General features: G+C 42.5%; 1 protein-coding gene across 1 annotated transcript in view; it reads left to right on the top strand.

Annotated features, from left to right (window-relative positions):
• Window positions 1-8,662: 8,662 nt before the first annotated feature.
• Window positions 8,663-12,594, top strand: part of LOC311150810 (matrix metalloproteinase-16-like) — a gene marked incomplete at both ends in the record, with an annotated part of 60,984 nt that continues 57,052 nt past the window's right edge. The window contains one exon of the mRNA XM_084188345.1: window positions 8,663-8,791. Within this exon, the coding sequence (XP_084044471.1) occupies window positions 8,663-8,791 (129 nt within the window). The remainder of the gene's footprint in view (window positions 8,792-12,594) is intronic.

Below are 12,594 nucleotides of genomic sequence, written 5' to 3'. Positions count from 1 at the left end.
ATAAGTCTGGCTGCACAGCCGATTGGCAAATGAAATCATGTGACTATTCATGTGACTAAATTGAACAAAAAGAAGAAGAAACTGCACTATGAAACAAAGATAAATTATATAAAGGATAATAGTAAAAAGCTTTGGAGCGCCTTAAATTACATTTTGGGCAAAAAGGAGAACTCGGCTCCATCATTCATTGATTCAGAAGGCTCATTCATTCATCACAAAACCCACTGATATTGCCACTACTTTAGTACTTTTTTTCATTGGCAAAATTAGCATGACATGCGAACAACAAACTCTGAACCTACACATCCATGCATAACTGACCAAATTATGAAAGACAAGCATTGTAATTTTGAAGAGGTTAATTGTTTTTTTTCTGTCAACAATGACAAGCCACCTGGGTCTGACAACTTTGGTGGAAAATTACTGAGAATGATAGCAGACTATATTGCCACTCCTACAGTATTTGCCATCTCTTCAATATGAGCTTACAGGAAAGTGTGTGCCCTCAGGCCTGGAGGGAAGCAAAAGTCATTCCGCTGCGCAAGAATAGTAAAGCACCCTTTACTGGCTCAAACAGCCAAACAATCAGCCTGTTACCAACCCTTAGTAAACCTTTTGAAAAAATTGTGTTTGGCCAGATATAATGCTATTTCGCAGTAAACAAATGAACAACAGACTTTCAGCATGCTTATATGGAAGGGCATTAAACATGTACGGCACTTACACAAATGACCGATGATTGGCTGAGAGAAATTGATAATAATAAGATTGTGGGAGCTGTTTTGTTAGACTTCCGTGCAGCTTTTGACGTCATCGATCATAATCTGCTGCTGGAAAAACATATGTGTTATGGCTTTACATCCCCTGTTATATTGTGGATCGAGACATACCTGTCTAACAGACCACAGAGGGTGTTCTTTAATGGAAGCCTCTCCAACATAATCCAGGTAGTCAGGCATTCCCCAGGGCCCCTTACCTTTTTCAATCTTTACTAATGACCTGCCACTGGCACTGAGTAAAGCCTTTGTGTCTATGTATGCTGATGAATCAACACTCTATACGTCAGCTTCGACAGCAAGTGAAGTCACTGCAACACTTAACAAAGAGCTGCAGTCAGTTTCAGAATGCATGGAAAGAAATAAGCTAGTCCTAAATATTTTTTAAAAACTAAAATAATTGTATTTGGGACAAATCTTTCACTAAACCCTAAACCTCAACTAAATCTTGTAATGAATAATGTGGAAATTGAGCAAGTTGAGGAGACTAAAATGCTTGGTGTAACCCTGGATTGTAAACTGTCATGGTCAAAACATATTGATGCAACGGTAGCTAAGATGGGGAGAGGTCTGTCCGTAATAAAGCGCTGCTCTGCTTTCTTGGCATCGCTATCAACAAAATAAGTCCTACAGGCCCTAGTTTTGTCTCACCTGGACTACTGTTTAGTCCAGTGGAGGCTGCTGAGGGGAGGATGGCTCATAATAATGGCTGGAATGGAGTGTTATGGCTGGAATGGAGTGAATGGAATGGTATCAAACACATGGTACCGTTCCATTTACTTAATTCCAGACATTATTATGAGCCTCCTACCCTCAGCAGCCTCCACTGCTCCAGTCATATGGTCAAGTGCCACAAAGAGGGCTATTTACAATTGGCCCAGAACAGAGCAGCACAGCTGGCCCTTAAAGGTACACAAAGCTAACATTAATAATGTGCATGTGACTCAAAGTAGAGGAGAGATTGACTTCATCACTACTTGTATTTGTGAGAAGTATTGACATGTTGAATGCACCGAGCTGTCTGTTTAAGTGACTAGCACACAGCTCAGACACCCATGAATACCCCACAAGACAATGCTGCAGAGGTCTCTTCACAGTCCCCGAGCCCAGAACAGACTATGGGAAACGTACAGTACTACATAGAGCCATGACTACAGGTAACTCATGCAAGCAGTCAAATCAGATTTAAAAAGCAGATAAAACTACACGTTATGGAACAGTGTGGATTGTGAAGAGAGGCACACAAGCACAGGCACTATGTTGTAGTAATATGTAATGATGCGTTGTGAAGTGTATGTTTTAACTGTATGTAAATGGCCTTAATATTGCTGGACTCCAGGAGGAGTAGCTTCTGCCTTTGGCATCAGCTAATGGGGATCCATAATAAAAAAAAAAAAAAAAAAAAAAAAATACCCCTGAGGAGGATGAGCTGGCCAATCAGCAGTCTAGAGGAGGATGAGCTGGCCAATCAGCAGTCTAGAGGAGGATGAGCTGGCCAATCAGCGGTCTAGAGGAGGATGAGCTGGCCAATCAGCAGTCTAGAGGAGGATGAGCTGGCCAATCAGCAGTCTAGAGGAGGATGAGCTGGCCAATCAGCAGTCTAGAGGAGGATGAGCTGGCCAATCAGCGGTCTAGAGGAGGATGAGCTGGCCAATCAGCTGTCTACTTGCGTGAATATTTTTAATGACCGGTATACAGGGGGAGAGGTACGTTGGCTTACGCCCACACAATTCCAACACAGAAAAGCTGCTTACCATTTTTTGAAAGGAAAACTATTTCACTCATACAGTGAGGGAAAAAGGTATTTGATCCCCTGCTGATTTTGTATGTTTGCCCACTGACAAAGACATGATCAGTCTATAATTTTAATGGTAGGTTTATTTGAACAGTGAGAGACAGAATAACAACAAAAAAATCCAGAAAAACGCATGTCAAAAATGTTATAAATTGATTTGCATTTTAATGAGGGAAATAAGTATTTGACCCCTCTGCAAAACATTATTTAGTACTTGGTGGCAAAACCCTTGCTCGCAATCACAGAGGTCAGACGTTTCTTGTAGTTGGCCACCAGGTTTGCGCACATCTCAGGAGGGATTTTGTCCCACTCCTCTTTGCAGATCTTCTCCAAGTCATTAAGGTTTAGAGGCTGACGTTTGGAACTCGAACCTTCAGCTGCCTCCACAGATTTTCTATGGGATTAAGGTCTGGAGACTTGCTAGGCCACTCCATGACCTTAATGTGCTTCTTCTTGAGCCACTCCTTTGTTGCCTTGGCCGTGTGTTTTTGGTCATTGTCATGCTGGAATACCCATCCACAACCCATTTTCAATGCCCTGGCTGAGGGGAGGAGGTTCTCACCCAAGATTTGACAGTACATGGCCCCGTCCATCGTCCCTTTGATGCGGTGAAGTTGACCTGTCTCCTTAGCAGAAAAACACCTGTTTGACGGTGGGGAGGGTGTTCTTGGGGTCTTAGGCAGCATTCCTCCTCCTCCAAACACGGCGAGTTGAGTTGATGCCAAAGAGCTCCATTTTGGTCTCATCTGACCACAACACTTTCACCCAGTTCTCCTCTGAATCATTCAGATGTTCATTGGCAAACTTCAGACGGGCATGTACAGTGGGGGAAAAAGTATTTAGTCAGCCACCAATTGTGCAAGTTCTCCCACTTAAAAAGATGAGAGAGGCCTGTAATTTTCATCATAGGTACACGTCAACTATGACAGACAAAATGAGGAAAAGAATTCCAGAAAATCACATTGTAGGATTTTTAATGAATTTATTTGCAAATTATGGTGGAAAATAAGTATTTGGTCAATAACAAAAGTTTCTCAATACTTTGTTATATACCCTTTGTTGGCAATGACACAGGTCAAACGTTTTCTGTAAGTCTTCACAAGGTTTTCACACACTGTTGCTGGTATTTTGGCCCATTCCTCCATGCAGATCTCCTCTAGAGCAGTGATGTTTTGGGGCTGTCGCTGGGCAACACAGACTTTCAACTCCCTCCAAAGATTTCCTATGGGGTTGAGATCTGGAGACTGGCTAGGCCACTCCAGGACCTTGAAATGCTTCTTACGAAGCCACTCCTTCGTTGCCCGGGCGGTGTGTTTGGGATCATTGTCATGCTGAAAGACCCAGCCACGTTTCATCTTCAATGCCCTTGCTGATGGAAGGAGCTTTTCACTCAAAATCTCACGATACATGGCCCCATTCATTCTTTCCTTTACGCGGATCAGTCGTCCTGGTCCCTTTGCAGAAAAACAGCCCCAAAGCATGATGTTTCCACCCCCATGCTTCACAGTAGGTATGGTGTTCTTTGGATGCAACTCAGCATTCTTTGTCCTCCAAACACGACGAGTTGAGTTTTTACCAAAAAGTTCTATTTTGGTTTCATCTGACCATATGACATTCTCCCAATCCTCTTCTGGATCATCCAAATGCACTCTAGCAAACTTCAGACGGGCCTGGACATGTACTGGCTTAAGCAGGGGGACACGTCTGGCACTGCAGGATTTGAGTCCCTGGCGGCGTAGTGTGTTACTGATGGTTGGCTTTGTTACTTTGGTCCCAGCTCTCTGCAGGTCATTCACTAGGTCCCCCCGTGTGGTTCTGGGATTTTTGCTCACCGTTCTTGTGATCATTTTGACCCCACGGGGTGAGATCTTGCGTGGAGCCCCAGATCGAGGGAGATTATCAGTGGTCTTGTATGTCTTCCATTTCCTAATAATTGCTCCCACAGTTGATTTCTTCAAACTAAGCTGCTTACCTATTGCAGATTCAGTCTTCCCAGCCTGGTGCAGGTCTACAATTTTGTTTCTGGTGTCCTTTGACAGCTCTTTGGTCTTGGCCATAGTGGAGTTTGGAGTGTGACTGTTTGAGGTTGTGGACAGGTGTCTTTTATACTGATAACAAGTTCAAACAGGTGCCATTAATACAGGTAACGAGTGGAGGACAGAGGAGCCTCTTAAAGAAGAAGTTACAGGTCTGTGAGAGCCAGAAATCTTGCTTGTTTGTAGGTGACCAAATACTTATTTTCCACCATAATTTGCAAATAAATTCATTAAAAATCCCACAATGTGATTTTCTGGAGAAAAAAAATCTCAATTTGTCTGTCATAGTTGACGTGTACCTATGATGAAAATTACAGGCCTCTCTCATCTTCTTAAGTGGGAGAACTTGCACAATTGGTGGCTGACTAAATACTTTTTTCCCCCACTGTATATGTGCTTTCTTGCGCAGGGGGACCTTGCGGGCGCTGCAGGATTTCAGTCCTTCACGGCGTAGTGTGTTACTAATTGTTTTCTTGGTGACTATGGTCCCAGCTGCCTTGAGATCATTGACAAGATCTTCCCGTGTAGTTCTGGGCTGATTCCTCATCGTTTTCATGATCATTGCAACTCCACAAGGTGAGATCTTGCATGGAGCCCCAGGCCGAGGGAGAATGACAGTTCTTTTGTGTTTCTTCCATTTGCGAATAATCACACCAACTGTTGTCACCTTCTCACCAAGCTGCTTGCCGATGGTCTTGTAGCCCATTCCAGCCTTGTGTAGGTCTACAATATTGTCCCTGACATCCTTGGAGAGCTCTTTGGTCTTGGCCATGGTCGAGAGTTTGGAATCTGATTGATTGATTGCTTCTGTGGACAGGTGTCTTTTATACAGGTAACAAGCTGAGATTAAGAGTGTGCTCCTAATCTCAGCTCGTTACCTGTATAAAAGACACCTGGGAGCCAGAAATCTTTCTGATTGACAGGGGGTCAAATACTTATTTCCCTCATTAAAATAAAAATCAATTAATAAAAATTTTGACGCGTTTTTCTGGATTTTTTTGTTGTTATTCTGTCTCTCACTGTTCAAATAAACCTACCATTAAAATGATAGACTGATCATTTCTTTGACAGTGGGCAAACGTACAAAATCAGCAGGGGATCAAATACTTTTTTCCCTCACTGTATTGTAATTTTACATCATATTTCATAGAAATCTGGAGACACTGGACAATTACTTTAAGAGAGGTATTGTTATGGATTTGGGTTGATATGAGCATTGTAAGAACATGTCGGTTCTTGTTCCAACCTTTAGGTTTTGTTGTTCCTACCTCTAGGTTTTGTTGTTCCTACCTCTAGGTTTTGTTGTTCCTACCTCTAGGTTTTGTTGTTCTTGCCTCTAGGTTTTGTTGTTCTTGCCTCTAGGTTTTGTTGTTCTTGCCTCTAGGTTTTGTTGTTCTTGCCTCTAGGTTTTGTTGTTCTTGCCTCTAGGTTTTGTTGTTCTTGCCTCTAGGTTTTGTTGTTCTTGCCTCTAGGTTTTGTTGTTCCCGCCTCTAGGTTTTGTTGTTCTTGCCTCTAGGTTTTGTTGTTCCTGCCTTGGCCCCTTTTCTTTTCAGAACTGTAGGATAACACTAAAATGTAGAGCGCACACACAGCAGACTTTAAGTGCTGAAAGTGTTAACTGAATCCTATTGTCAGTGGTAGCCTGGTTAAGCCAGACTGAATACTCAGAAATGGTTCATTCACAAATGCTGAGCGCATTATTCAGTCTGGTTTAACCAGGCTATGTCAACGATACAGTGATATAAGACGGCTCCAGGCATGGTGAACAAACAGCCTAACGCCAATGAATGAAGAGTTAATTAGTAGAGCTGCAGAGATTACAGTGCACCACTTGATATCTCTAAAGCATCTGCTTTCCTCAAGGCATTTCCATTGTGTTCACACAGCTAAGACTAGCTAATATTTGGATGTGCAATGGGGACTTATTTCACAAGATGAACAATATTTTCACTGGTAGATTCCGCAACTGTTAATGGCAACAACACTGTTTTGTGGTGGATAGTTAATGGGATAGAATATGCAGGTACGCGTGTGCCGTTGGAGCCTGCTGAGGGGAGGACGGCTCATAATAATGGGTTGACCGGAGCGATTGGAATGGCATCAAACCACGTGTTTGATGTATTTGATACCATTCAACTCATTCCACTCCAGCCATTACCAGGAGCCTGTCCTCCCCAATTAAGGTGCCACCAACCTCCTGTGGCGTGTGCACACAAAAACACACACACACACTTTTGTGCTGACACAGTGAAGCTAGACTTGCACAGTACTGTACATGTGCAATTGCATGGTGGTGGTTTTACCATTTCCCAACGATCTCCCCAGGCCAATACAGCTCTTGTTAGAGCATGTGGTCTCCATAGCAGCCCATTGGGTTATACAGTAAACACTCAGGCTAAATGAATGAACCTGCTAACTTTAATCCAATAGGAATCCCTTTAAAAAGTGGTACACTAGTCATGTCCTGTTTCAACCCTTACAGAATGTCCATCATATGGTATTGTGAGTAATCAATCGCATTTCATCATGAAAAGGTGTGAAAGATTTGGGGTGATTTTCCATGGAATGTGTTGGTTTAAAATAGCCTCATATTGGAGTATCTATATATTTATCCGACCATCATCAGCAATGTTTCATAAACACTAGGAAGCATCTAAACATAGTCTGTTTATTTTTATTTTTATATGGCTACATTGACTTTTTAATGAGAGAGAGAGAGAGAGAGAGAGAGAGAGAGAGAGAGAGAGAGAGAGAGAGAGAGAGAGAGAGAGAGAGAGAGAGAGAGAGAGAGAGACTTTCATATCTAATGAGTAGGGTGGGGATATTGTACACCATATAATGATTTAATTAAGATATGTTTGGCTTGTCTCAGTATATTTATCTTGACCCCATTTGAATAGTAGTATGGAACCTGTTTCTCAATAGAACACTACCACCTTGTGGTTAAAGTACAGTATCTCTGTCTCGTGCAGATTCCTGACTTTGGTACCCAGATGAGGTTTCTTGTCTCCATGCGTTTGTTCACCAATCACCATGAACCTGCTAATGGAGTATTTCCAAGAGTGGTCTAGTCTACGTTTAGGCAACAGCAGGGTTAGGGTAGGCCTGTAACGACTTACGATCCCCCCCGAATGGGTTAACCCTTAATGGAGCAGTGGTTAGCAGGTTTACGGACTAGGAGACCCGCGTTTGAGACCTGCAATGGGCGTTACACTGTCGCTGTTCGCAACGATCGCTACGTTGGTGGCAGCGGTTGGATGGTGCCTTTGGGGCCATCGGAGAGGCGTGCACACGCGAGGTACTTGGTATAGTGAATCGTGAAGTACTTGGTATAGTGCAGCGTGGGGACACGCTCTCCCGACCGGAGGGGATAGTGTAATGAGCCTTGCCTAGGTAGGCATCTTAAGATCCCACGCCCAACTGGAGCAGTCGTTAGCTAGGAGACGAGGGTTAGAGACCCGCAAGGGGCGTTCTTCTCACTGAATATCATATGTGTATCTTCATGAATAGGCCATATGATTAATACTGTTAATATGCCCGTTATTACATACCATTGTTATAAACGTTTAATAGTCTATACTTGAATGATATCGGTGCATATTGAAAGATGATTGCTCCATCTGTCTCAGGCTATTTCTATTCTCACGGTACATACAGAATTTTATACCAGGGTACATTACATGACGTTGGTCTTTACGCCGTCAAGGGGAGTGTTGCGCTGATGGAGACATCAAAGCGCAGGCGTAGACTCGAAGGTATGCTTACTGTACATGGCCATTGATGCCGCTGGATAAACTAAACCAGCTATGTAAATAACAGCGACGGGGGCAGTGGAGCTAACATGCCGAATTCTATCACAGCTTAACATGAGAAAATAATACATGTCATCTGGGTTTACTTTATCCGGTTGACAAAACCACCGCGGCCGTCCTTTTATGCACGTCACCGAATTTGGCTTTGACAGCTCGCCCGATGGTTTTCTTCATTTGACGCACGAACCAAATCAGACGACGGGCGGTTTTTCCTAATAACCCATTTGGGAAAAACGGGTCATTATGACCTTAGTATCCTCCTCTAAAAGAAAACCATTGGATTGTTTTTACGCAGCAGCGTTCTGCTTGCATTTCTTGCTGTGGATTTTATGCGCCGCATCCGGAGAAGAGCTTCATCAGTTCAGCGTTGAGGTAAGATGAATGGCCTGCTAGTGCTTCGCCGTGGCTCATCATAAATGACCGTGCACTCTCCTCTGCTCGAGTGGCAGAGCATTGCGTGGAAACAAATCATTGACTGTGGACGAGGGTTGCTGTTATTTATCTGGCTACATTATAACCGGAGCATGACTGGATGACATAGCAACATTGTATCTGATGCATGTTTCAAGATGCACGGAACGTCGAAATTATTATCCGTTCTATAATTTTTGACAGGTCAGAAAAACAACATCCGATGCTTTTTCCATTGCTTTGGACGGCGGGTGAGAGGGAGGATGGGCGACCATGAACGAGATGGTCCAGCGCCCATCCTCTCAGTCGATCTCACTGCAATATTTGTTATCATAATACAGTGCCTTGCGTATTCAGACCCCTTGGATTTCTTCACATTTTATTGTGGGATAAAAATGCATTAAATTGTCATTTTTTGTCAACAATCTACACAAAATACTCTGTAATGTCAAAGTAGGATATTTTATTATTTATTTTTACGATAAATACAAAATTCAGAACCAAAATATAGTCGTTATGTAAGTATTCAGCCCCTTTGTTTAGGTAAGCCTAAATTATTTCAAGAGTAGAATGTGGCTTAACAAATCACATAATATGTTATGTGGACTCATTCTGAGTGAAATAATAGTGGTTGACATGATTTTTTAATGACTAACCCTTCCTCTGTCCCCCATACATACAACAACTGGAAGGTCCTTCATTCAAGTATTACATTTCAAGCACAGATTGGCATTTCCAAGCATGGTGGTGGCTGCATCATGGTATGGGTATGCTTGATATCGGCAAATACTGGTGAGTTTAAGGATAAAAAGTAACGGGATGGAGCTAAACACAGAAATCCAAGAGGAAAACCTGCTTCAGTCTGCTTTACACTAGAGACTGGGAGAGGAATTCACCATTCCGCAGGACAATAACCTACAACACAAGGCCAAACCTACACTGGAGTTGCTTACCAAGAAGACAGTGAATGTTCCTGAGTTGCCAAGTTACAGTTTGGACTTAAATCTGCTTGAAAATCTATGGCAAGACTTGAACATTGCTGTCTAGCCATGATCCCCAACATCTTGACAGAGCTAGAATAATTTTTTAAAGAATAATGGGCAAATATGGCACAATCCAAGTGCGCAAAGCTCTTATAGACTTACCAATGGTGCAGTGGTGCCTGGAGAAGTGGGTATACTCTAATTTTGGAAGTGGGCATACTCTAATTTTGCCAAACATTTCCCAAACGGCCCCTATGGCGGGGGAAAGGCACCCAGTGTGAAAAATTATATGACAAACAGTGACATAGGCTATGCTCCTAAAATGATGAATCGCATATTGGTCTTTCACAGTCAGGCCAACCCAAACTGTACTGTGCAAGTAGGTTAATACTTGGCCTACTATTGAAATAGATAAATTAGGCTGTCAACTGAGTCAGAAATTCACAGGTTTTCAAGATTTTTCAGTTTTCGCGCTCAAAGTCATTTTCTTTCCATAGAAAAACAACTAAATTGGATGTTCTAAGTCCACAACAATGCTTAAACCACATCAGGAGACCACTTTTTAGGTCTGGGAAAAATAAAATACCTAAAAAATGATCTCCTGATGTAGTTACCCTTTAATTCAACTGCTCAGTTGTTTGGTTATTTCTATAGCGCACATGAGATGGAGTTTGAAAAACAAATGGCCACTGGATTGATGTAAATAATCATAATATCATTCTGCCAGGTAGGCATGGGCTACTTTGTAGCTAGTTAACATTTACAATGCATTCGGAAAGTATTCAGACCCCTTGACCTTTTCCACATTTTGTTACGTTACAGCCTTATTCTAAAATGGATGAAATTAAATAAAATATTGTCTATCTACACACAATACCCCATAATGACAAAGTGAAAACAGGTTTGTAGACATTTTTGCAAATGTATTAAAAATAGAAATAAACATAAATACCTTATTTACATAAGTATTCAGACCATTTGCTATGAGACTCGAAATTGAGCTCAGGTGCATCCTGTTTCCATTGATCATCCCTGAGATGTTTCTACAACTTGATTGGAGTCCAACTGTGGTAAATTCAATTGATTGGACATGATTTGGAAAGGCACACACCTGTCTATATAAGGTCCCACAGTTGACAGTGCATGTCAGAGCAAAAACCAAGCCATGAGGTCAAAGGAATTGTCCTCCGAGACAGGATTGTGTCGAGGTACAGATCTGGTGAAGGGTACCAAAAAATGTCTGCAGCATTGAAGGTCCCCAAGAATACAGTGGGCTCCATCATTCTTAAATGGAAGAAGTTTGGAACCACCAAGACTCTTCCTAGAGCTAGTCGCCCGGCCAAACTGAGCAATCGGGGGAGAAGGGCCTTGTTCAGTGAGGTGACCAAGAACCCGATGGTAACTCTGTCAGTGCTCCAGAGTTCCTCTGTGGAGATGGGAGAACCTTCCAGAAGGACAACCATCTCTGCAGCACTCCACTAATCAGGCCTTTATGGTAGAGTGGCCAGACGGAAGCCACTCCTCAGTAAAAGGCACATGACAGCCCGCTTGGAGTTTGCCAAAAGGCACCTAAAGGACTCTGACCATAAGAAACAAGATTCTCTGGTCTTGATGAAACCAAGATGGAACTCTTTGGCCTGAATGCCAAGTGTAATGTCTGGAGGAAACCTGGCACCATCCATATGGTGAAGCATGGTGGTGGCAGCATCATGCTGTGGGGATGTTTTTCAGCGGCAGGGACTGGAAGACTAGTCAGGATCGAGGTAAAGATGAACGGCGCAAAGTACAGAGAGATCCTTGATGGAGACCTGCTCCAGAGTGCTTCCAACAGGACAACGACCCTAAACACACAGCCAAGACAACGCAGGAGTGGCTTCAGGACAAGTCTCTGAATGTCCTTGAGTGGCCCAGCAAGAGCCCGGACTTGAACCCGATCGAACATCCCTGGAGAGACCTGAAAATAGCTGTGCAGCGACACTCCCGATCCAACCTGACAGAACATGAGAGGATCTGCAGAGAAGAATGGGAGAAACTCCCCAAATACAGGTGTGCCAAGCTTGTAGCGTCATACCCAAGAAGACTTGAGGCTGTAATCGCTGCCAAAGGTGCTTCAACAAAGTACTGAGTAAAGGGTCTGAATACTTGTTATATTTCCGTTAAAAAAAAACACAAAAATCATACATTTGCAAAAAAAAATCAAAAATCTGTGTTTGCTTTGTCATTATGGGGTATTGTGTGTAGATTGATGAAGGGAAAAAACGATTTAATCAATTTTAGAATAAGGCTGTAACATAACAAAATGTGGAAAAAAGTAAAGGTGTCTGAATACTTTCCAAATGCACTGTAATTGAGAAGGTTTTTGGGAAAGCCTTTCCATCTACCAGAAGACAGTTAGGCCTATCATTAGCATCGTTATATTTTTCCTGTTCCTTAATTGTTTGAGATCTGGATGTTTTACTTCATATTATGAGGCCTGTCTTACCTTGCTTCAAATTTGCCTATAGCCCAAATCCCACCATAGAAAGGTGGAAGCAATTATTTTGTAAAGACTCAAATCAACTTTCTTTCATTGTCTAGCAGCCAAAGGCATTCTCCTAATCATATTAGCAACCCATGATAGTTGTTGCATCTTTAGATATCATGGCTTTCTAAATTTCTAATGGATATTTCCATCTCTGTCCATGAAACCTCTAGCATGTGTGGCTCGCATTTTAGAATGTTTTTTCCCCCTCAAATTGTATTTTGGAACATTTGCACTACTTTGATACGCATCATGGGGAT

Source organism: Coregonus lavaretus (assembly GCF_964263955.1).
Source record: "Coregonus lavaretus genome assembly, chromosome: 23".
Lineage (NCBI taxonomy): Eukaryota > Metazoa > Chordata > Actinopteri > Salmoniformes > Salmonidae > Coregonus > Coregonus lavaretus.
Note: the sequence above shows the minus strand (reverse complement) of the source record. Positions and strands in the feature narration are given on the sequence as shown.